A 25821-nucleotide genomic window follows, 5' to 3' on the forward strand; every position below is an offset into this window, starting at 1 on the left:
TCCCTATTGGGTACAACATACATATTTGCATTATCGTGGTACACTCGATAGGACAGGAAATGCGCCAATCACATGTCAATTGCTTTCGTGCCCAGATTTGCAGACGGTCTTCATATATTTTTTTCAAGGCAACAGACGCTAGGCAGTAAAAACGAAGTAACGACAGGATTACTACGCGATTAAGTGAAATTATGTTGCGATTTTCGAGACAACTACAGACTGACTGGATAACCATTTAGCACATATTCAACAGTGTAAGTATGATACATTAGACAAATATTTACTCACCAGTTTTGTAATCAACGTTGATTGGAGTTTGTCCGTATTGATTAGCTCGCTAGTTACTTCGCTGTTGTGAAGATTTGCTGACAATTTTATTAGCTAACGTTAGCTGGCAAGGTGCCTAGAACTTGGAAAAACAAATTTGAAAAGGTGTTGGTTCGCTTGTTGACTTAACTTCTACAGGGGCTAATTTGTCTCAAACAACAGTTTATTTGTAATCAGCGCTCAGTAAATACTATAAAGGCGTATATTCCTGCCACCTTGCGTGTTTTCTGCTGAAGCTAATCTTGAGTTGTGTCGCTTATTAGCTAGAAGCGAAGCTTGACATTAAAACATAGACTACTTACTAGCTAGACTGCCTGGTTTTGCAGTAGTTTCCGATATGGACGACTTTTAATAGTTGGCTAGTGGGGTACAGCTTGTGAGTTTGATTTCAGTGATTCTAGCCGGTAGTCTTCATTTAATTGACGTGTTTTGTGTGCTACCTTAACCATGTTGGAATGTTTGCTTAAAGTTGTCAAACTGTTTATAGAAGTCATCTGTGCCAATACGGTTCTATAGATGTGAGCAGCTTTTTAAATGAAGAGTCAACGGTCTTAATTTAAAACGTTATTCTGGTTTATTCCAGTATATTCCGTGGGTATCCGCGCATTGAGTATTACTACGTTGGTTTATGTGCAGCAGTTCTCACGTTCTGCGCGTGCAATGGAACAATGGAATTTCAGTCCCGTGCCAATAAGTTGCACTTTTAACCAAACTTTAAAGTTCTGCCAAATTTATTTGGTAGCATACTTTGCTGTTCTAAAACGTTTTAATGATAGAACTACCTCTAACTGTTGTTGAAACTAACCACAAGTCTCATGTAGTCGTAAGTGTTGGCTCGTTTGTGGGAGCATTAATTGGTAAATGAATATTGGAATGACTAGAATTTTGTGGTTTGACACAGACACCATTGTTGGCAGAGTATGCTGCTAATTGTAGAAGCCAGTTTCGTTCAAAATGCAGAGCGGGAAGTCTTCCCTGTCACGGAAAAAGTGTTTCTCCGGAGCCGTCAGGTTCTGAGTGCACAACGCCGCAGAGAGGCGGATGTGAAAGCTCCGGCATTTTGACAGCCTTCCAGGATTTGATGACTACATGCCAGAAACTGAAAACTATCTTCGGAAAGCAAACCGATCTGGTGTATACTTGTCAACGTTTCGGGCATGAGGAATTGTTTTCTAAAAACACGCCGCCAGAAGCAATGTCTAATTGTGAGCAGACCTTTTCTTCTACATAAAAGTAAAGCTTGTGCAGAAAAATGACAGCACCGATTTTGTGTCATTTGAGTGGGTAAAACCGAACCTATTTTTATTTTATTATTCTTATTTGTTATTTATTTTTTTAAAGCACCCCTGCTGTAACAGTCTGTGTCCAATCTTATGAATGTACAAGGAGCTTTGATTGGAGAGTCATTTATGGAACTACCATTGGCCAGAGGCCATCAGGTTAACAAACCATTCTTTGCACAGTTAGCATCCTAAAAGGGAACATTACTTGTTCAATGAAACAGCCGGTGTTTGCATGCACATGTATTCTCCAGTTGCAGAATACACAAAATCCGAAGTATTACTGCCTTTAAGTATTCTGAGGAGTCACTCTAAAAAATAAAAAAAAAATAAAACCACCAGTATTTGCACTTGCATGCATGCTTTGAAATTAAACTGCGCATGAAGAGCAGTTCCTCTCAGTGTCAGGTAGGGGAGGAGAGGCTGGGAGCAGTCTGTTCTCTGCTGTTAGTCAGACAGTAAGGCTACTAATGGCACTCTCTCTCTCTGTCTCTCTCTCTAATAAAGAGAGGTGGCCAAGTGTGACAGTTGTTTCCCAAACATGAAAGGCTCTCCCCCCCCCCCCACACACACACACACACTATCTTTAACAGTTAGCCAGCCAGTCCCTGGTGCCCCTTTCTAGCTTTCGTTATTAAAGTGGGGAGCCAGGCACCTTGGGTGGGGGGGATGTGTGGCCAAACAGGAGCCGCAGTTTCAAAGACACCGATTCGTCTGCGTTGGCCCTTTCCTCCGGCTCCTGCGGGTTGATGGAAGCTCTTAATTATGAAGACAGACTGCGTGCCAGCTGGTGATCCCTTCAGTGTTGCAAACGGTGTGAAAAGTTGGCCAGGTTTGGAGGGCACTGAAAAGGAGCCAGCCCGTGAGATTTTAGGATGGTGGAGAGGCACCAGAACACCAAAACTCTGCATCAAAGGTGGGCGGGCAGGGGGTGCAGAGGGGGCACCTGGAGGGGCCTTTAGTTTTTGAGGGACAGAAAGATTTTACAGTAAAAGAGGCTGAAAGAAGAGACCCCGGTTTGGGCGGCCCACGCGTCAGGTTGCCTAGAAATGATTCAGTTTAAAGGCATCTTTCGCGTGTGAATGTGTGTGGGAATCGGACGTTTAGGTAACAGGGAATGATTTGGTATTGTTTGGAGCACACTGTGCAGTCTTGTGGAGTCATGTGACCATAGGACACGCCCCAAGCTATGGGAAGAATCAATGAGACTTAACTCTCCTAACCGTACCACACTGTTAATTGGCCGCCAACTGTGTCATCTACAGAAGACCCGTTTGTGAAAAGCAGTTGAAGCTGAATTCAGTGGCGGAAGTGGTCATGGTTGGCCAGACCTTGTGAAGACAGTGTGTTTAGGCGTACAGGAATTGCATGCTGAGCATTGCCGAGCACAAGCGGAGATCTGTGCGAGTGAGCATGTGTTTTATTTCCCTCTCAGAAGACAGCAGTATCACCCCCGGGCCAGCAGAGGGCGCTCTGCGGGAACAGATGCAGACCCCTCCCCATCTCCTCACTGTCAGTGCCTGCGCCTGGGTCAGCTGTTTCTGTCGGCGTAAGTGGTGCAGGACGATAGCTATCTCCTCCCACATACCCACCGTGTGACTCTGCCCTACCCTGCACTGAACCCCGCCCCCCACCCTGCATCCACACCCCTGTATCTGCTTCCGTTTGCACCCCGACCATGTTTTGTGAATGACCATGTCGTAAGGGGGTCACCATTGTCACCGCCCCTGTGTAATCTGTGAAATCCCCCCCCCCCAAGTATCCCCTCCCATAACGCTAACCCCACCCTTATGGGGGGGGGGGGACATTGGGCTGCATGCATCCCTTGCTGAAAGCCAGCAAACTTTTCCACCCCTTTAAAACGTGCTGGATGAAATGGCCTCTGTTGTTCTGGGCCTGGAAGGCACAGAAGTCAGTTCCACATGAGATTTTGGATTATTTGCTGTTGCATGGGGATAGCCTAAGTGTTACAAGACATTAGGCTACATCCTACATTACATTACATTTATTCAGCAGACGCTTTTATCCAAAGACCAGTAAGATAAATGGGGATATTTCACAGGCAGGGTGTAAAAGGTTGGCATCAGGATGCAGCAACATTTCACTGATGCAGGTAGGATGCGGAAAAAATTTCATCTTTAGATCGTAAAAGGTTTTACTGAGCATTTTTCAAACTTAAACCCTGACAAAAGGCAATAAGTCGACAAGAGTTGTTTAAATTTTGTAGCTCAGTTAAAAAAGAAAGCATTCGGCGAGAGATAATTTTTAATTTCTGCAATGACAAACTTTGTGACGAACGGTACGGTATGTGGTTCATCTGTCGCCATGCCATAGGGAATTATGGCTGAAGTTCTTGTGCGCAAAAAAAAAAAAAATCTCTTGGAAGCCGTGGATGATGGGGTTTTTATTTGGGTGTCTCAGTGTAACGTGGCTCTCGGATGGCCTCGGGCCGGCTCCAGAGCCGGGAGAGGGTGCGTTTCAGCGCAGAGCGGCTGCCTTGGCACCAGGCGGCTTCTCGTCTTTCGGAGAGGCAGGCTAAGTGCTGAAAATGACACGCCAGCATCCTCCAAATTGGCTGTAATTGCCTTTCCCACGTGCACTTTATTTTTCGCCTGTGCGATTCAATTGCCGTAATTATACATGGAGGTGGGGGGGGGGGGGTCATTACATCAGACCAGGATATGCCAGCACCCTTTCGGAGGTAAACTGTAGACTCATAGACTTTGTACGTGTAAAAAAAAAAGGCTAATTAAAAGTCCAGACAGAAAGAGATTCGCTGGTTAATTACATTTGCGATGAATGTCGCTCAGAGCTGGCTTTGAAACTTTGTAGTCCTTAAGCCAAAGGGTGCATTGTGGGATCTGCCACGGAACGGTTAATTCTGTAGCGGTGCGCTTCTAGCAGCAGTCGACTGAGCATGCTCAGGAGTGCCCAGGGCTTCTTTGAACAGGCAATTTATGTTCTGATCCAATTTGTTTTAGCCTATCTGCAAAAAAATGATCTCATCTCATCTTATTAAATTAATTTTTTTTTCCTTAGAGGAGTGCTGAATCATCATTTGGCATAAGGTATCAGCAGTGCTTCCCTGCTATGCCACCGCTTCTGAAAATTTAACTCAAATTTCAGTCTGTCCAAGCCTCTTGTCCAAAACTCTTGTCTCAAACCTTTTAAAATCCAATCTCAATTTGATATTGTGGCTTCTGAACAGAAATTAGAAGCTAAAAAAATGTAAACAATTGGGTGGTTCATGATGTTTGCGATTTGAGTTGTGATCAGTTTAGGTTTGTCTATGGATCTGTACATTTTTTGAAGTAATGAATGTCATTTTGTGAATTGTAGATTAATGTGCATTACCATTAAAATACAAATTCATTAGTGTGGTTAATGACCAATTTTAAAATGCTAATTAACACCGTTAGCCATAATGAATACATTTTGAGGCTGTTAGAAATTATACTTCTTAACTGACTCATTTGTGAATAAAATTCATGTAAACATTCATAGTATTGGACAATGGAATTACGGCGCTGTCAGGAAAACCAAATGTCAACCCAAAAGTCAAAAGTTATTCTATAATTCACAAAATACACCATCAGATTGAACACACAACTGCCATTTTTTCCTCATCAGAAGGTGACATTAAAACTGGTTGGTTCCTTAGTCTTGTCAAGACAGCACAAATCTTTCTCCATTGGTTAGAATACCCTTTCCTAGATAAAACTGTGGAATGGCTCATCGTTGAAGTTATGTTTGGCTCGGTACCGGTGGTTAAAATTGAAGGAGTGCTTGGCTGCATGTTCACAAAAGCCTGGATTGAGAAATGTTGCTGCGTTCAACATTTGTACATCTTCACCGTCGGCCATTTTGAAGGACTGTATGTAGCTACTCATTAGCTTGTTTGCCATGAGAATCTTAACACCGGATTTGTCTTTTCCCACTCTCTTTGTCCCTCTTCTTTCTCAGTTAGAGAACTGGGCGCGAGCGAACCGCCGGAGGCCGTCTCCGAGACGATGTCGGTGAGCGTGCACGAGAACCGCAAGTCGCGCGCCAGCACGGGCCCCATGAACATCTCGCTCTTCCACAAGCCCTCGCACCCGGACAGCGTGCTGACGCACCTCAACGCGCTGCGCAAGCAGCGCATGTTCACCGACGTGACGCTGTGGGCGGGCGCCCGGCCCTTCCCCTGCCACCGCGCCGTGCTGGCCGCCTGCAGCCGCTACTTCGAGGCCATGTTCAGCGGCGGCCTGCGCGAGAGCGTGGACGACGAGGTCAACTTCCGCGACTCGGTGCACCCCGAGGTGCTGGAGCTGCTGCTGGACTTCGCCTACTCCTCGCGCCTGGTCATCAACGAGGAGAACGCCGAGTCGCTGCTGGAGGCCGCCGACATGCTCCAGTTCCACGACGTCCGCGACGCCGCCGCCGAGTTCCTGGAGAGGAACCTGCACCCCTCCAACTGCCTGGGCATGATGCTGCTGTCGGACGCGCACCAGTGCAAGCGGCTCTACGAGCTCTCCTGGAGGATGTGCCTGCTGCACTTCGAGTCGGTCAGGGACACCGAGGACTTCCACGGCCTCTCCAAGGACAAGCTGCTGGACCTGATCCTCAGCGACGAGCTGGAGATCGAGGACGAGCGCGTGGTGTTCGACGCCGTGGTGCGCTGGGTGCGCCACGACCTGGACGGGCGGCGGGGCCACCTGGCCGAGCTCCTGCGGGGCGTGCGGCTGGCCCTGCTGCCCTCGGCCTGCCTGGTGGAGGCGGTGGCCCGCGAGGAGCTGGTGGCGGCCGACGAGCGGAGCGCGCGCGTGGTGGAGGAGGCCATGCAGTGCAAGAAGAGGATCCTGCAGAACGACGGCGTGGTCACCGCCCCCTGCGCCCGGCCCCGCAAGGCCGGCCACGCCCTCCTCATCCTGGGCGGCCAGACCTTCATGTGCGACAAGATCTACCAGGTGGACCACAAGGCCAAGGAGATCATCCCCAAGTCGGACCTGCCCAGCCCCAGGAAGGAGTTCAGCGCCTGCGCCATCGGGTGCAAGGTGTACGTGACGGGCGGGCGGGGCTCGGAGAACGGCGTGTCCAAGGACGTGTGGGTGTACGACACGGTGCACGAGGAGTGGGCCAAGGGCGCGCCCATGCTGATCGCCCGCTTCGGGCACGGCTCGGCCGAGCTGGGGAACGCGCTGTACGTGGTGGGCGGGCACACGGCCGTGGCGGGCGTCTTCCCGGCCTCGCCGTCCGTCTCGCTCAAGCAGGTGGAGCGCTACGACCCGCTCACCAACAAGTGGGCCATGACGGCGCCGCTGCGCGACGGCGTGAGCAACGCCGCCGTGGTCAGCGCCCGGCTCAAGCTCTTCGTCTTCGGCGGCTCCACCGTCCGCCGGGAGAAGGCGTCCAAGGTGCAGCGCTACGACCCCGGCGAGGACCGCTGGGCCGTGGCGGCCGAGTGCCCGCAGCCCTGGCGCTACACGGCCGCCGCCGTGCTGGGCAGCCAGGTCTTCATCATGGGCGGCGACACGGAGTTCACCGCCGCCTCGGCCTACCGCTTCGACTGCGAGAGCAACCAGTGGACGCGCGTGGGCGACATGACGTCCAAGCGCATGAGCTGCCACGCCGTGGCCTCGGGCAACCGGCTCTACGTGGTGGGCGGCTACTTCGGCGCGCAGCGCTGCAAGACGCTCGACTGCTACGACCCGGCCTCCGACAGCTGGAGCAGCATCACCACCGTGCCTTACTCGCTCATCCCCACCGCCTTCGTCAGCACCTGGAAGCACCTGCCCGCCTGACGGCCCGCCCGCTTCCTCTGGGTAAGCCCCGCCTTCCTGTCCCCCGCTTCGCTCTTAAGAGGTCTGACTCCAAAGAGCGGGAAGCGTTTCCGTTGCCTTTGAAGCCCAGGTGTGTATCGATCGCGGGTGTTTTTTTTTGTTTTTTTTTATTGCGCAAGCACTTAGGGGCTCAGAGCGATCGGCGGACGTCGGTGGAAGAGGAAGTGGCGGACGCTCCGGTAGCGCGGGTATTCCCCTGCCGTTCGCGGGGCGAGCGCGCTCCGTGCAGGCCGACGTTTGTCGACTTCAGCTGATGCCAGATTACCAAGCTCCTCTAGTCTAGGAGTCCTCTCTTCTTCGAATCCCAGAGCAGAACGCTGGGATTCGCTTTAAAAAAAAAAAGAGAAGAAGAAAGTGGGGGGTACGAGGCCATCTGGTGTTCAGGAAGCGAGAGAAAGGCGTGAGCTCTGGGGGGAGCCGGGTCAGGAACGTGAGCGTTTGAGGATGAGAGCAGGCCTCCAGCAGCCCGTCTATACCCATTACTGTCCCTGCTGCGTAAGAGAGGAACAAGCTGTGCGTCAGAAAAGGCCCAACACTCCCAAGGGTCTGTGCACATACTCTCAGGGAAAGACTCAACCCCCCCCTCCCAAACAAAAGCGCCCCCCCTCCCAGCTCGGATCAATGCAGCGTACCCTTTTGGCTCGCGAGCGAGCTCCATCAGCATTGATTTGTGATCTGCATTACAGGGTTTTCACTCAATTGCCTATTACCTCATGAGCAAGCAGAGCTTGTAGGCCTAGTGTGTCACTCTAATGGGCACAGTGGGATTCATAGAGAAGATGGACACCCGTCTCTCTCTCTCCTCTCTCCCTCACGTCTAAAAGACGTCATTTGTTGGAGGGGAGGAAGGGGGCGGGGCTCTGTACACTTTGTTTTCCTCCGGTGGCTTCAATTATTAATCCGGGCGGCTCCTGTTCGGAAGCGTGGGGCCGCGTGGGTTCGACGGGCTATTTTCGGGCCCTTGGCGTGACACGGGTTGGTTAAAACGCATTGTTTGTTCCCGTAATTGAATTATAAGTGGGGCCTAAGTAAGTACCGCATCCAGCTCTGGGTGCGCTTTAAAAAGACATTAGCTCCCATTACAGCTGGGAGGGTTTGAAGCCGTTGGCCGCTGTCCACTGTGTGTTTTTTTTTTTAAACTTCCGTTTCCACAGGGCAGCTGACAGTTTGAATTTCATTCAAACTGATGAAAAACCGAAACCGAGCGAAGAGTAATTGTTTGGCACCGAACGTCCGAGTGGACGATTAGCATTTTCCGCTCAAACAGTGTGCCTATAAATCATTGCATCTATGCAGCATTCACTGGCAGGGGAGTCGTGAAGTGAAGCGGCCCTTTCCGAATGCCCAAACACCCCCCACCCCTCCTCCTCCCCCCTCCCCCTCCCGTCACAGACCCTGCTTCCCCAGACCAGGTGACCCAAGCAATGCGGTGCAAATCCCTGTGATGGCGTGCGGTCAGAAAGCCCCACTCTGGGTACAGATGGGGCGGGAGGAAAGGAGGGGAGGTGGTGGGGGGGGGGTGGGGGTCGGCTGTCATGGCAACACAGCAGGGGGACCGTCCTGCCCTGTCCCTGCAGTGGCTACATCTTTAAAGAACTCTGTTGGCAGGAGTCAACTCCTCAGCTCAGGTTCTGGTGAATACGGCTTGTGTGCCAATGCAAAAGCCCGGGAATCTGGTTTCCACAGATAAATATTTAATCACCCTCAGCAGTCCACTGGAGGGGGTCTGGGGGAGGTGGGGGGGGGTCATCCAGTTCTTAATTCACAGGGGGTTGTTCATCGAGGGTCTGGCAGCTTGAGCTACACACCTTGAACTGTGACACACAAACGCACACACACAAGCACACGCACAGCTGTTATTTTTGCAGCACTGGACTAACCATGCGCACATTATTTTATTGTCCTGGCCCGGAGAAGGGAGAAGAAAAAAAAAAAAAAGTTATTTAAATTTTCTGGAACATTCTGAGTTCAGAACCAAATGAAGGGTCTGGGATAAAGACGTACGTGCCTTGGCTTCCCAGCCTGACAGATGCATGTGTAATAATGGAATGTAACAATGGGATGGCTGTCCTCCCTTCTCATTCTCCAAATGGCTACCAGGCACGCGTCCCATCCGAGCTGGATACAGTTTCAGCCTCATCGGTCTCTCATATTGGGAACACGATGGAGGAATGGAACAGAGTACTACATTCAAATATTTGCCAAATTGATTACTTGGGTCTGCTTTCAGTTGCTTTAATTGACCCCCCCTTTGCCCCCCAATATTCACTCACTCATCAGTATTCATGAGAGGTTAAGAACACTGCAGCGAAAGGACAGAATTATTTTGTTTTCTCACTTTAATGTGCGAGTGATATTTTTTTCCTCCACTGAGGTACATACACAGAAAGGACTGCAGATTCACGCTGTGCTTGGAGGTGTGGGTGCGGACGTGCTGAGGAGGGGCGATCAACAGGTTCAGCTGAGTTTGGGTTGAGGAAGGGGGGGGGGGGGGAGGTGATGAAATCTTTAGAAAAAAATAAAGAATATATAAAAGTATCATTTCAGCATCAGTATCTGCAAAATCTAAACAATACCCATCTCTAATGATGGTCCGGTTGACAGCCAGCAGGACTAAGAGCCAGCTGTTCTGGAGTTCACGTTCACTTGGAACAAAAGTGACTGAGTTCATGTGGATCAGGGCAGAAGCTAACCATCCCGATTCCTTGTCCTGTCAAGAGCTACACGGCTGTTCGGTTTTAATGGATGCTTCAAGACAACCTGATTGAACCTTATTTAAATATTGTGTTTTGGTTTAACACAGAGATGACTTTGGTTACGTAACGGATGATGTCTAAGGAGGAGGGTGAGGGGGGGGCAGTTAGCCTGACAGACAGATTTCGTCATCTGTGGTCATCCGCGGAATTGGGAAATAAGTTTTTTTTTTTTAAAGATGTGCAGGACGCAGCAGAAGCGTTCTAGATTGGGGCCGTTATTAACCATAATTTAATTTACTTCAAGTTCAGGCCCCTGACGGTAACACTTATCGTGCGTTCTGTGGATGACAGGCATTCCCTTGCTGGTGAAAGTCTTTGTCCTTGTAGACCCACATAAGGGACAAGAACCAGCCCGTTTCCTCCGTGTCCTCAGCAGGGGTAGGAGTTGTGGCCTTTGCACCCGAATTGCAGAAAAACTTTAGCGCAACTGGAAGCAAAGGGCGTGTGTAATACTGAGTTCCTAAGCCCTGGAGGCACTTTGAGGCTCAAGTGCAGTTCCTTTCTCTGGTCCTCCCTCGTGCCATCCTACATCCTCCCTCTCTCCATCTCTCTCTCCATCTCTCTCTCCCTAAGTGGATGACGGCTTGTCCTCGCTCCTCTCCTGACCTCGTGCTCGGGGTTCAGCTGCAGATTCATCGCAGCATTGAGACACGACTGGCCTCGTCTCACCCGAACGTTGGCTCCTCTCAGCGGTACGTCACGTCTGCAGGTTACCAGATGTCAGAGGCAATCAGGCTCTCCTGGAACTGAGAGGCACAATCTGTGATCCCAAATGAATCACGTTTCCTGTGTTTTCATGGTTCAAAGGTGGTGTTTGTGGTACTTTGTTTGACTCTGATTTTAAAAGTTGAAAGTCCCGGTAGGTTGGTTTGTGTTGCCAGCAAGGTGTTGGCCTTGGTTTTAGTGGTTTGAAGGTTCAGCAGGACGTTGGTAAGGTTACTGTGGGATAAAGGTCGTGTTGCCGGTAGGGTTTGGGCTTTTGCCCGCACCGCAGCTGTTCGGTGGGAGGAGTGATGGACGCAGCGAGATCAACATGCAGCGCTTTCATACACACCGTTTCACAACTGCTGCGTGTGTGTGTGTGTGTGTGTGTGTGTGCGCGCGCATGTACCATCCAGGAGAGGTTCTGGATGTTCCTCATTAATACAGCAGAGTTTACGCAAACAGTTTTAGCTTCCACGCCCTTTGCCTTTCTAATAGACTGGGGAAAAAGCAGGGAAAAAAGCGTGTGTTTTTTGGGCCTTGCCCAAGCTTCGCCCCCTCTTCCCACTCATGGATGACTGGAGCCGGTGGGATTTTCATTACAGTCCCCCTGATCAGAGGGGGAGGGGGGGGGGGGGGTGATCCTCCGGTCCTGGCCGCAGCATTAGGCAGCAGTGAAGCATGCCGTCTGCTTACACACAGACTGAGGTCAGGCAGAGTCCCAGCCCTGAGCTTTTAAAGGGTGGGAGGAGGGGGAGGGCAGCAGACGGGTCTGCGACGAGCGCCACGGGGGGTTCTCCCGCCACGGAGACGGCCGGGTCGCTCGGCCGGCGCGCCGCAATGTCACCCCGCCATCAGCACCTCCCCGGGACTCTCCGTACCCAAGAACAAGGCGCAGCCTCTGCTGCTGGAGCAGAGAGCTCTCTCAGCCTGACAGGGGAGACGCAGCAGCGCTACGCTGAGCAGGGCGCTAGGCTACAGGGGTGATACCGCAGGTGTCACCGTTACCTCCCATCCTGTTTTAGCTGCTTATTCAGCTGTTCCGCTTCATTGACTCATATTTGCAATATGAGTTCACTAGCCTGCACAAACTGAGCTAGTTACCAGCGGTGGATGGGTGGTGAGGCCAGCGAATCACAGTTCACTTTCAACAGGTACGGCGGGAACCTGGTCAAGCTGTTCCTGGATCAGTGAGCCTGGCTCCTACTCAGTATTGGGGGAAAATGGTGTGTTTGTACACTGGCTGGGCCCACTAGGTTCTATTCACACGCGTACATAACTCCTCAACGTTTTCACAATACAGTTAAGAAACTGCGGCTTGGAATGTTGAGGGGGGGCGGGCGGGGGGAGGGACAAAACACATTTCTTCTGATTCAGCAGGAGTCCTGAATCGTTGCCATAGTTACCGGAGCACTACCGCAGGGCGTCTGGGTCCTGAGTTTCTTTGTTTAGCTGTTGCTCCGCTCCTTTGTCTCGCCGCGCTTCCTGTCCGCGTTCCTTCAGTCTTTAATCACCGAGGCGCTCCTGAGGAGGTTGCCATCGAGCGCGTGAGAATTAGCGTCCGCTCGGACCCGCGCCTCCGGAGGCTAACCGTGCCGCCCGGGGGGGGGGGGGAGCGGCTTGTTTTCAGAGCGGCCCCACGCTAGCCGCGCTCGCGGTTCTCCGTACGCCGTTCGGCAGGCGCTAAGGCAGGGGTGCACAACTCCGGTCCTGGAGGGCCGATCTGTGCGCTGGTTTTTGTTCCAACCGGTTACCATTTTTTACCATTCTGTACACTACACTGCTTCAGTCCTGTACTTGAGCACAGTACAAGCTCTAGGATACACTTGCAGTCTGCGGCTGTAGCTGGTGCTTATACACGTCAGATCAAGATATGATTGGGCTAATTAAATAAATGTTGGCGAATGTCCGCACAAAATCCTGAAATGGATTGGCCCTTGTTGTGCACCCCTGCGGTAAGGGGAGGCGTGCCAGATGCTGTTCACCGTCACGGGACGTAGGGGGTGTGACTGGGCTTGTCCGTCGGGGCTAACTGTGTGACCCACCGCGCCAGAGCGGCCGTTGGTCTAGCCTAGTCCCACAGCCTGGTGACGGCTTAGCTGCGGTTTTCTATCAAAGCGCCGTTTAACCCCCCACAAAAAATCCCCCCCCGTCTAAAAATAAACCCCATTATCTCCAAAATCATATACAGCACAGACATGGTTCAAAGCTTGAAATAAAGAGCACGTTTGTACCGAAATGAGCAAATCCCCCGATCCTGTGGGAGTCTCACCGAGGTAAACATGTTTGCTCTGGAACAACAACAAGAGAAATCCAAAAATAGTTTTGCATTTTCTTTATTCTGTAGTGATGCCGGAGCGGGAGACGGGTGTTACGCTGAGCAGGGCGCTATGCTAGGGGAGATGGTGCAGGTGTCGCTGAGATGGCGCGGGTGTCGCTGTTACGCGCAGTCACACTTATTCGGGGGCTTTGTTTATTTCCCCGGTCTGGGGCGCGAGACGAGGTTCGCCGCTCTTACACGTTTTTCCGGAAGCGTCCGAGAGAAGCAAAGTTATTTTGTTATTTTGATGTCCGCTGCGTCCCGAAAGCGGTTCTGCACCGCGGAAGCTTCCGGAAGGGTGGCTGGGGCGGCGTGCCCTGGGTATGGGAGTTAGAGCCCTGCTCTGCCCGTCTGCGTAGCGCATGCTGATGAGGCAGCTTTGAGAGACGCTAATCCAGGTAATTTCCTCCTTAAACCTGCCCGGGGCCATGCAAAAGCAGCCAATTACTGCCCCGCCTCCTCAGCACCAAATCCCCTCTCTCCTCCCTCTCAGTCTTCCTCTCTCTCTGTCCCCCTCCTTCCTTCTCTCCCCTCTCTCCTCCCTCAGTCCCTCTCACTCTTCCCCCCTCTCCTCCCCCAGTCCCCTCTCTCCTCCCTCTCAGTCTTCCTCTCTCTCAGTCCCCCTCCTTCCTTTTCACCCCTCTCTCCTCCCTCTCACTCTTCCTCAGTCCCCCTCCTTCCTTCTCTCCCCTCTCTCCTCCCTCTCAGTCTTCCTCTCTCTCAGTCCCCCTCCTTCCTTCTCTCCCCTCTCTCCTCCCTCAGTCCCTCTCACTCTTCCCCCCTCTCCTCCCCCAGTCCCCCTCTCTCCTCCCTCTCAGTCTTCCTCTCTCTCAGTCCCCCTCCTTCCTTTTCACCCCTCTCTCCTCCCTCTCACTCTTCCTCAGTCCCCCTCCTTCCTTCTCTCCCCTCTCTCCTCCCTCTGTCTTCCTCTCTCTCAGTCCCCCTCCTTCCTTCTCTCCCCTCTCTCCTCCCTCAGTCCCTCTCACTCTTCCCCTCTCTCCTCCCCCAGTCCCCCTCTCCTCCCTCTCAGTCTTCCTCTCTCTGTCCCCCTCCTTCCTTCTCTCCCCTCTCTCCTCCCTCTCAGTCTTCCCCTCCCTCAGCCTGCTCCCTCCCTCTCACTCTTCCTCTCTGTCCCCCTCCTTCCTTTTCACCCCTCAGTCCTCCCTCCCTCTCCTCTCTTACTCACTCTTGTTTTTTCCTCCGTTCTGTCACTTTCTCCTCTGCTCTTACTCTCCCCTCTATTGATGATGTCACAGCCATGGCAACCTGTTTGGGCCAGTGCTCAGCCTGGTGAGTTAGTCTGAGGCTAAGGACACTGCAGAAGCTCGCAGTTGGACTCTCCCTGCGTAAACCCCCCCCCCCCCCCCCCCCGCGCGCTCAGGCGACCCCGTCCCTCGGGCCCCGAGCGTTTTTTGGCTCCCAGTGACGGCCGGCAGCTGCCCGGGAGGCGCCGTGGGGCCCCAGCTCTCCTTCAAGCAGACAGAGCGGGCTCCGCACGGCCGCTTCCTGAAACGCCGCATCATCACTTACTGGCACCGCCGCCAAAAACACCGCCCGCCGTCCCGTCCCCGTCTAGACCCCGCGGGGCGGGTGGAGGCGTCTGAGTGAGGGTGCGCTGTGGTTTTGGGACGCGTCCAGGCGTACTTTTACCGCTCACCGAAAACATAGTGTCCACAAACCGTGCTAGCGTCCCCCCCCCCCCAGCACTCGGAGATCCCGCCTCAGATCTGACAGCCTGCCGACGCGTGTAGACGGGGGGCGGAGCGGTGACAGACCCGGCCCCCGCGGGCTCGGCCATCTGATGGAGCGGGGCGAGGCGTGACGGGTTCCGACAGGAGCGTGGCGGGACGAGCCGAATCCGGCGGAGGTGAAAAGCAGCCGCCGCTCGTTCCCCTTCCCCGCGCCCCGCGGCGTCGTGCGGGGGACCCCTCCGAGACCGCGCGGCGGGTAGCGGTTCTGATCCCTACGCCGCCAGCTAGCCCTCGTCCGTCACTCCCCCTCAGGCGGGACGCGGGCGCTTGCAGGGCCCCGATCGCGACGCTGGGCGGGGAAAAAGCTTGCAGTTTGATTTATGAAGCCCCCCCCTTGCCTCGCCCCTCGCCCCCCCCCCCACGCTCAGCAGATTGAGCGGGTCGTACATCACTGTCCCCGATGCGCCTGTTAAAGCTTGATTAGCCACGTCGCCTTGGAGCTGGGCGGAACAGGGCGGGGCCCCTCGTTCGCGTCTGTTAGCGTGCGGGGACGTCCGCGTTAATGCAGCGGCTCTGCCTGCTCCTGGGGCGTCCGTCCTCTGGAAGGTGAGTGTTCGCTGTGTGTGGAGGTTTGAAATTTGCAGGGGTGATTCAGGGGAGATTAGTGAACCCAGGCAGAGGTGATTCAGAGGAGTTTAGAGATGGAAGTTTAGTAAACCAGGCAGAGGGGATTCAGAGGAGTTTACAGATGGGAGTTTAGTATACCAGGAAGAGGTGATTCAGAAGAGTTTAGAGATGGGAGTTTAGGTAACCAGGAAGAGGTGATTCAGAGGGAGTTTGAAGATTGGAGTTTAGTGATTCAGTCAGAGGTGATTACAGATGGGAGTTGAGTAAACCAGGCAGAGGTGATTCAGAGAGAGTTTAGAGATGGAGGTTTAGTAAAGCAGGCAGAGGTGATTGAGAGGGAGTTTAGAGATGGGAGTTTAGTAAAGCAGGCAGAGGTGATTCAGAGGAGTTTAGAGATGGGAGTTTAGTAAAGCAGGCAGAGGTGATTCAGAGGAGTTTAGAGATGGGAGTTTAGTAAAGCAGGCAGAGGTGATTCAGAGGAGTTTAGAGATTGGAGTTTAGTAAAGCAGGCAGAGGTGATTCAGAGGAGTTTAGAGATGGGAGTTTAGTAAAGCAGGCAGAGGTGATTCAGAGGAGTTTAGAGATGGGAGTTTAGTAAAGCAGGCAGAGGTGATTGAGAGGGAGTTTAGAGATGGGAGTTTAGTAAAGCAGGCAGAGGTGATTCAGAGGGAGTTTAGAGATGGGCGTTTAGTAAAGCAGGCAGAGGTGATTCAGAGGAGTTTAGAGATGGGAGTTTAGTAAAGCAGGCAGAGGTGATTCAGAGGAGTTTAGAGATGGGAGTTTAGTAAAGCAGGCAGAGGTGATTCAGAGGAGTTTAGAGATGGGAGTTTAGTAAAGCAGGCAGAGGTGATTCAGAGGAGTTTAGAGATGGGAGTTTAGTAAAGCAGGCAGAGGTGATTCAGAGGAGTTTAGAGATGGGAGTTTAGTAAAGCAGGCAGAGGTGATTCAGAGGAGTTTAGAGATGGAGGTTTAGTAAAGCAGGCAGAGGTGATTCAGAGGAGTTTAGAGATGGGAGTTTAGTAAAGCAGGCAGAGGTGATTCAGAGGAGTTTAGAGATGGGAGTTTAGTAAAGCAGGCAGAGGTGATTCAGAGGAGTTTAGAGATGGGAGTTTAGTAAAGCAGGCAGAGGTGATTCAGAGGAGTTTAGAGATGGGAGTTTAGTAAAGCAGGCAGAGGTGATTCAGAGGAGTTTAGAGATGGGAGTTTAGTAAAGCAGGCAGAGGTGATTCAGAGGAGTTTAGAGATGGGAGTTTAGTAAAGCAGGCAGAGGTGATTCAGAGGAGTTTAGAGATGGAGGTTTAGTGAAGCACTCAGGAGCGTTTCAGAGGTAATGGTGGTGGTGGCGGCTCGAACACGGCGGGAGGTGGAGGCATGCAGACGGGCGCAGGGGAAGGAGGCGGCAGGGGAACAGCAGAGACGGGGAGGAGGCAGTGGGCGGGAGGGAAGATGAGAGAGCATCATTTGCAGAGGGGCTTTTGGGGTTCAGAAGGAAGCAGGCAGAGGTCCAAAGCAATTTAAAAAAGCACCTCGCCAGCAGACGGGGGACGTCCCTGCCCCCTCTCCTCAGCTGCAGAGGGTTAGCGGGCTAATGACAGAAGCGCCCGGGGCGGGCGGGCCTGTGTGCGCGGTGCGGTGCGGTGCGTTTATCTGATCTCACAGGCTCAGGTTTCCGTCCCTCATACCGGAGCCCGTGTTCTGGTGCGGAGCATCGCGTCTATGGTTTTCAGAGACGATCTGTGAAACGCAGGCTGAGAAACGACTCCCACGCTAACGCCCCCCCATGTCCACCCCCCCCCTTTCCCAATGCAGGGGAGGTATGCTGCACTTCCTCACACCTTGAGTCCAGGAACCACTTAATGTGAAAGACGATTTTCCTTACAACTCGAAATGGAGAGAAGCTTGTTAAATGGATTTTTATTCTGCCCTTCAACATCAGATTTATATTACGGTATGATGTAGAATGTGTGAGTACTTGTACTCTGACACATATTGATTATAATGTAGCTGGATGAATGTTCAAATGTGATATACAAGAAAAGTGTTTTGTAACGTTTAGGAAGCATTGTGCGTACACCAGCTTGTACAGTGCATGTACTTGGTGCAGTGCATTAATAGGACTTGTATGAACATCGGTGTAAGGGGTACAGTGATGTTCATCCAGCCGAGCCCCTCCCTGGACCCAAGGTATTTGGGAAACCTCGTTTGAGGGAAAGCGGGGGTGGCGCCGCCCCTGTGGAACGCGAGGGCGTTCCTGTGCGGCTGGCTGCGGTTAGCTTCCCCGCTGGGAGTCGAGGGGTGAGGGCAGAAGCGACGGGGTTCCCGGTCCCGGCCGGCCCTGCCGGAGGCGGCAAGCAGTGGCCGTGGGAGCCGGGGCAGGAGTCAGCCGCAGGGGGGCGCGGGGACGGGCTTTGGGATCGGCTTTCACCGCATGGACTGTGCTGACTGGGGGCGGGGGCGGGGGGGGGGGAGCCAGGAGGGACAGCATTAAGACAGGAAGCCTGTGCGTTCTTTTACTGGGACGTCCCGTAGTGCAGAAAAGAGCGGGGCCCCTTCAGCCTGCAGCCTTCAAGAGCAGATTTAGCGAAGCAACAAATACAGCCACATACTGCATATGTAGGAGACGCGTACTTATAGCTAATTTGACAATGGTCTTAAAATGCAAGTTCCTTGCTCTGTATCAATTGGCCATTGATGATCACTGTATTTTGCCATGCCATTATGTCATCTCATGTTTGGAGGTGGGTTTAGGCTGTGTGTGTGTGCGTGCGCGTGCGTGTATGCGCACCAGGTTTCGGATGCACACACATCTGCCTTTCGAGGCTCGTCATCTATTCCGCCTTAAGCCCGCGAGTCATCAAAGGCCAACACCGCCAACTTCACGCCTGCGTCACTGAGCAGCAGCAGAACGAGCGCACCGCTAAAGTAGCTCTCTCAATCCGCTTCACGTCCAAACTGCTGGAAGCATTTACCCAGGAATGTAAGGTGACCTTCAGTGTTTCCCACCCAGTTTTCCCAACCGGTACTTCAGCTGGACCCTGAGCCCAGCCCTAAATCACCATTTCCCCAATGCTCCATCCGTGGTGCCGGATCACAGGACCCTGTGTGTTCACTGGAAGGATAAGAGCTGCGGTCAGCCAGTGCTGAAGTTCTTTCTGCGAGTATTGGGTTCTCGTTTTTGGGATGAGGAAGAGTGTTTTATGTTACTTGTGGTTTTTACTTCCCCAGTACTCCGGAGCTTGCGTTTCAAACCATTTCCTCCTTTCTCTCTACAGAATAACGCTGTCCCTCCCGGAGGTAGTTTGTGGGATGAACCGCCTGCCCCCCCCCCACTCCTCACCACCCCGCCCGCCACCCACAGCGGGGTCGCTTCACCTGGGACGGTCCCGAGCCAGGGGAGGACGATGGGCATTTCGCTAGGACACAGACTTCCTGTTCTCGAGCGCGGTCGAGCTACAGATTGCAGGGACTTCAAGAAGAGCGCCACCTGCTGCACAGAACCAAACCCACACTCTGGCCTACTGTCGGATGTTGCCATGGAGACTGAACCCACCACTGCATTCTCTCTGCCTCTTAAATTTTTAACAATTTAATTTAATATAAATTTAAGGGGGGGGGGGTGTATATTGCAGTATATGTTTCAGTGACAGTGGAAAGGCAGTGAAAGCATAAATGCCCGAAATCTTCCAGGGCTCAGAGTCTTAACTGGACCCCTGTGTTTTGCAGTGAACTCTTCCACGACTTGGACTTTGTATGGCTTTTTAATGCCAGGGACGCGCCACTCTGCGCCGCAGCGGGGTCCGTGTCCAAATCGACTCCGATCGCTGAACCTTGCATTAAAAATAAACCAACGTGAAGCTACTCGTGCAGGAAAAGCGGGGGGGGGGCTGGAACGGGACTACGAGTGGACTTTGAAGCCACAGAGAGGAGCACAGATCGCTCGGCTAAAATGTACTCAGTCTCTACTCGCACTGGGGTCTAACGCAGGACTGAAACAGGTGCGCTGGACCAATGAGCAGACAGCTCACGGCAGCCTGTATCCAATCGGATTCTGTGGAGGAGGAGAAAAAAAAAAAGTATTCTGCAACATAGTTGCGGTGGTCGTCAGCACAATTCTACTGTACCTTCCCATTTTGAGGATTCTCTTGCATTTTAATGTATGCATTTAATGATATGAGATTTGCACTCAGCACTATGTATCATTTGAAATGGTTGAATGAGGAAACCCTTGAAGCTTTGTTACTGGCTACTGATGAAACTGTTTGCATTTTTTGTTTTTATTGACTGAAGGAAGAACATTGATATGGATCCAAGGTCCCATATTTCCCCATACTGTTCTACACTGTTTTTAGGGGGCTGGGTTAAGCAGGGGGGAGCGGGTTGGGTTCATTAAAATGACTCATTTTGAAGCTGTTGTTCTACATTTTCTTTTTCACTCGGGCCGGAGAGGTAAATACATAGAGATTTTGTTAGCGTCTCTGCTCACAGAGTTCCTGGTGCCTAATACCTAATGCCAGGGGACTGTCACCAGTTCACTCTGTTCAGCGGTGAAAATGAATGACTTTGAGCGAGGGAGCATGCTGGGCACCTTGTGAATTATGCATTTCTGCTTCCCCTCTTAACATAATATGCCTCTTATGCCTGCATCACAAGATTCTTTGACATTTACAAAAACCTGAGCTGCACATTATAAAACATTAGGACAGGATTGCACAAGGGCTGATCTGTTTCAGGATTTTGTGTCAACTTCTGCTCTTTCAAATAATTTCTTAAGATCAAATATCTTTATCTGAAATTAGCTCAATCATATCGTGATATGACATTGGTATAACCACCAGCTACAGCCTGCAGGTGCATCCTAAACATTTTACTGTGTTCAACTACACCAGTGTAGTGTGCCAGAAAACTAAATTTAAGGTAACTTGTTGGAACAAAAACCAGCACGGTGACCATTTTTAAAGGAGCAGTCTCTCAATTGGAGATTCACTAGTTTCCATGATTCCCTTCAGGTCACACTGATGGTGGCTTTGGTAAAAACATGTTCGTCATCGACCAGCATTTTGTACCAAAGAGCTTTAACAATAACCAAGGTACTGGGACTAAATGTGTTTCTTTTCACTTCTGCTCAGGTCTTAATTGCTTAATTGTAGCCACTGATTAGGTGGCTCTTAATTGCTTAACTGGCTCAACTGATTGGATAGGAACTCGAATAACCATTTAGGGATCTGTTGGTTGAGTGGCATCTATAAGCCCTCAGGACCAAGGAGTGGATGCCACAGATCTTCGGTGCAGTCCATTACTTTTCGCTCCTCACCTCCTTTCCTCCACTCCCCCACAACCACTCGTCTCTTACCCAGAAATCTGTGGAGGAAAGGAGGGGAGGAGACGAGTTTGAAGCCACTTCTGTGGTCCTTCACTCGTCCCCTCCAAATATTGGGACACTGGAGGGAGGGAGGACCCAAAGATAGATTTCCGGGGGATGGAGGAGAGGAGGTGGTAGCGGAGGAAAGGAGGGTATGTTTTTCGGATATTGCGACGTACGCTTTGTATCGATAGGAGACCTGAATTGCAGCGTTAGACTACACCCCAGCGCCAGCAATGGCAGGCTAGGATTTTACCGATGTTTTTACCGTACGGCTTTAGCTTCTTTCAGCAAAAAAAATACCCACCAGCAAACTCTTCCCACTCAGTCACTGAATTATGAATATTCGGCATGCGGCTATAAGCGGCCCGGCTTTCAGGGTATGGAAATGCATTTCCGTTGAGTAACAAGATTATGTAAAAATAGCAGCGAGCGGGATTCGACGCTCTCAGATTATCTGGCGAGCCTAAATGTGGGCCAACCCAACCCTGTTTGGAATTTCATCTGCAGTTAATTGCGTAATTGTATTTTACACCACATTACCTTTTAATGCGAGTACGAGTAGAATGTATTGCCCGCAAGTGTTAGCACAAGAGAAGAAGAAAGTGCACACAGGTGAGGAAGCTATACTGTACCTCCGGAAATATTGAGGAGGGGAATATTAGTCGTCCAACCGAAGGACACATTCAGATGCGGTTCGCATCGAGCCTGTCGGTAATCTTTATCGAAAACGAAACCCCTCCAGGGGGAGCGTTGAGCCGGAGCGAAAGCAGAAAATTAGAGGCCCTGCTTTTCTTACCGCCGCAGTCACAGAAATACAGAAGAGAGCACGGAGGTGGAACTAATTTAGTTTGAGCGGCGAGAGACATTTTAAAAGGTCCCGGCTCTGTGTAGATCAACAGTAGCGAAAATGATTGTGTTTCTTATTTCCTCTCCTTTACCCACTGCTGTGAAATTATAGAGTGGGTACCCACAGCCTGATGCCTGCATCGCAGCTTAAAGGAGAAGTTGGTTTTTCACATATTTTATTTGCATTGAGGGTTGTGTTGGAGTTTTTTGGGGACACTTACATGTTTTTGGAACCGAACGTTACTTATCCACACACATTCGTTCTTGTTATAACGGATAAAGTTTCCGGCTGTTTATCTTGGAGAATAATGGGAAGGCGGTCCCATTAATGGGTCCCGTCTCGTGATTCGTACCGACTCGATGACAGCTGTGGTCTGGGGTGGCCCGTGCCTGCCGCGTGGTAAAGCTGGGGGGAGCTTGCGGCTGAAACAGACGTCAGCTAGTTTGTGCAAACTAAATGACGTAAAATGAGGTTTGTGGAGAAAACTTAAAACTCCGCATTGACTGTGGCCACCGCAGTGTGCGCGTCCCAGCTGGCTGAACTAGCAGAGAAGTTTGCACACTGAAGTAAAGGTGGCGATTGCCTGCATTTGGAATATCACATGAAAGGCTGCATTGTCTGCACCGTCTCCTCTTCTGACAAACATACCATCTTCCCTTTCTTGGTTTTTTGCAGCGCTAAATAAACTAAAGCAACTCCGATATCATCAACGCCCATCTGTCTTTGTTGTTTTCTATGTTTGGCGCGTCAACTTCGTCAACCTTCGTCAACTTTCCGGTGGTTTTCACGACCACAGAATCTGAATCTGAATCTGCGCCCCCCCTGGCGTCACGCGTCACTAAACGAACGGTTCGAAGCCGCGGTGATTCTGCACGCGTTGGTGGGCGGCGCCCTGTTTGCCCGAGGTTCGACTTCGGCCGAGGTCCCCTTCTTATGGAGCAGACTCGGTTGGGTTGAGTTATCCGTCCCAGTTCTCTCTCTCTCTCTCTCTCGTCTTCTAGGCCTATTGTTTTTAATACGCGGAGATCCGCACCTTGCGGGACGGCCGACCCGCTCACAGGTTGGAGACGCCGCACCCGGCCGCTCGCTGCGCTGAAAGCTTCGTCTGCCTCGGTGAATAATTGAGCGTTTTCCGTCAGCGCGAGTGTGCGCGGCTGTCGTTCGCTCTCTGCGGAGATGAACGAACCCGAGGGGCGGGGCGGGTTCTCACGTTATGGGCGCGGCGGGAGTTCAGGAAGCGAAGACGCCGAGGCGCACGTGCGCTGAAATAGAGTCCCTCTGGAGAACCGAGAGCGCTCCTCATGCTCTCCTCCCTCCTCTTTTTTTCCCTTTCTGAAATTAGAAGGAAAAAATCCACGAAAAGAACGGCCCTCCCCCTCTCGCCACGGCGGTAAAACAAACGGATTTAGATACTGTATCACTGGGGAATTTTGGCTGCGGTCCAGGAGCCTGTCATCATCTCCCGTATGCCTGATACTCCACTCCCCCCGCCCCCCCCCCCCACCGCACCCCAGTCTCTCTTATCATTGCGCATCTCAGGTTCCGCGCTGCAGTCTCCGTACAGCTCCGTGCCTTAATCTCCTAATTATGTCACGCTTACCTCGAAAGACCCCTCCCGATGAAACCGCCGAGCAAATAAACGAGGATAACGATCTGGGGGACGTGTGGGCGGTTTCTGGGAGGGGGCGGGCGGGTTTAGTCGGAGCGGGACCACGCCGCGCGATTCCTGAGATTAAATTAACGGAGCGTGATCGAATGAACAGCCGTGCTCCGGATCCAAGCGCCGCTTCTCCTCGCCTCGCTTTTCCGTATCGGCGGGCCTCCGAAAATTACCCCGCCAAACGTGATCGGAGACCGTCCCATCAGCGCCGGGGCGAAATAAAGCGTACCTTCGGGAGTCCCGAACCGCCCGGCACCGCAAACAAGTTTAGGGCGGTGCACGGGCTGGCTTAAATTAAACATTTAATGGTGGGACGCGCTTCCGACTGTTCGGGAGCGAGCGGGGGTCTCGATAACTGCGGTTCTGAGGGAGGGAGGGAGGGAGGGAGGGAGGGAGGGGTGAAATCACGGAGAAAGCTAGCGCGGTTCGATGCTAATGGCGTCCCCGGCTCCCAGCGTAATCTCGTCCTGCGACGCGGCGCCCGTTTCCCGTAATTGGCCGGGAGGCGGCCCGTTTCAGAACGGGCCGTGTAATTTCGCTCGGGCGGCCTCTGCGGATTTTAGCTTGGGGGGTGTGGGGGTGTGGGGGGGGGTGGGGGCGACACATGCTCCTGGTAAGGGATCATTAGTTCGGCTCTGCTTGGAAGCTGAAACGCGAGACTGCCCGATCTCGGCCAAAGCCAGCCGGGGCGTTTGCGGGGAGGGTCTGGTTCCCCGGGAAGCCGTTCTCTTAATTACCCGCGTTCGGCGCGGTAAATAAACGCTGCAGACGAGCCGGCTGCAGCATCTGCTGGGCAGCGATCTCACAGAGCGCGGTCTGTGGCCGCTTGGAAGGACAGCGTAATGACCGCACCGCCGGTGTTACACACAACCTCAACGCTCGCTACAGGACTGTAAGTGAATATGGAAGTGCGGAACGGGTCTAAGGGCAGTGGGGGATGTCCGTTTGTGCTTTTCGGCGGGGAGAGGCTTCCGGTGAAGTCCGCATCGAACGGAGGTCCAGCGCGCGCAGGCCTGGGAGTCGTCGTGCTTTAGGCTCGAGAAGCTGCTGGGAGGAATGTCAGCGATAGGCGTGCACTCCATTGATGTACGAGAGAGGGACATGATCCCTATCCGCAGTCGTTCGATGAATTGGCAAGCACAACATCGCATTTCAGAGCGACGTCAAAAGTATAACCATACAGGATAGTGTGTGAACCCTGAGAAGAACGTCCAAGCAGAACAACAGCATATCAACTGGACCGTAGGCTAATCGATCACCGAGACAACAAGAAAAACAAGCAGCTATGCAAATACAAGTAGTTAGACGAGCCAGCAAAGGCCCCGGTGAGGAGCTCTACAGAGCATTGGTTGACCTATAACCCCAGCCCCTCCCCCACACCCGTGGCTGACCTTTTCCCACAGGGGGGTTGCCAGAGCTACTCCAGTGCAATTACAGTAAGTATGGAAATGCCTCTGAATCCCCTGTACACGTATTGCTTACATATGTAAAGCTGGGTTACCGCAGTTGATATTGTCTTTTCGTATGTCATCAAGCTGACAGTTGTTTTAATTGGATCGTTTCCCCATCATTGTGTAAAGTGTTTTTTTCCAAACTCCGAAATGTTTATCCCAGAGGCATAAATATGTTTATACACCAGAATGACTCTTCCAACTAACGGATGACCAGGGGTCTAAGAGGACTGACGGGACAGAACCTGTAATTGAGTCAGTATTGGTATTTGGAGAGGTCTGTAAATGGAATCTCAGTCGTCTGGATACATTTACTTTAAAAGCAGTATTGACTGCTGCACTCTAAGAAGCCACAGAGGGCTGCTCTGACACTTATTTTCGTCTGGATATTATTTTAAATGACATTTTGAACCAAATTTCTGATTACAGATGCACTCAGAGGACTGTATCTTAGACCGTCGTGGAAAGCCATTATACAAGTGTATTGTACTATAAAATACATGTTTATTAATGTTTATTATTTATTAAATCTGATGTTTGTCATGAGATGAGGGAGTTACTGAAGATAGCTGTAGAAGTTGATCATGATTTAATTTTTTTTAAGGCTGACAAGGATCAACTTTGATGCCAAAAGGAAACAGATTCACAAACCATTATGTAGTTCTTTAGATCTCAGATGAGTCAGATCACATTTTTTTAAAACTGGTTTCTCCCTCCAATTTAGAATATCCACTTGCATTTGCAGGCCTATCTTGTAGCTGCACACGCTCTGTAAATTCAGGAAGAATGCGTTCTCCAGGTATGCGCATGCAGCCAGACTGCTGCGCAGTCAGGAGAGAGCACTTCCTGTCGCTGCAGCTCAATCGAGTTGAGGACTGGGTGGGATTAATCGTGGGAATGCTGCCAACAATCCCGCCAACCGAATCCCTCTCTCTCTGGGCAACGCTACAGCCAGTCACGTGTTGCCCGGCAGGGCCGC

The 25821-nt window shown here is 51.9% G+C and overlaps 2 protein-coding genes across 4 annotated transcripts in view; one reads left to right on the plus strand and one right to left on the minus strand.

Annotated features, from left to right (window-relative positions):
* The window catches only part of LOC135242284 (cytosolic carboxypeptidase 4-like), a 193227-nt gene that overhangs the window by 152982 nt on the left and 14424 nt on the right, over positions 1–25821 (minus strand). The gene's annotated exons all lie outside the window — the stretch shown is intronic.
* Positions 70–19928, plus strand: LOC135242285 (kelch-like protein 25). Of its 3 annotated transcripts, XM_064313297.1 has the most exons (5): positions 70–254; positions 1229–1532; positions 3043–3156; positions 5571–7408; positions 18795–19928. In XM_064313297.1, the coding sequence occupies exons 3-4, from the start codon at positions 3093–3095 to the stop codon at positions 7385–7387; spliced, it is 1881 nt and encodes a 626-aa protein (XP_064169367.1). In that variant the 5' UTR covers positions 70–254; positions 1229–1532; positions 3043–3092; the 3' UTR covers positions 7388–7408; positions 18795–19928. The 3 variants fall into 3 exon arrangements, with proteins under 3 accessions (XP_064169367.1, XP_064169366.1, XP_064169368.1); XM_064313296.1 differs by lacking the exon at positions 1229–1532; XM_064313298.1 differs by lacking the exons at positions 1229–1532; positions 3043–3156.

The sequence above is a fragment of the Anguilla rostrata genome, chromosome 16 (assembly GCF_018555375.3).
Source record: "Anguilla rostrata isolate EN2019 chromosome 16, ASM1855537v3, whole genome shotgun sequence".
NCBI lineage: Eukaryota > Metazoa > Chordata > Actinopteri > Anguilliformes > Anguillidae > Anguilla > Anguilla rostrata.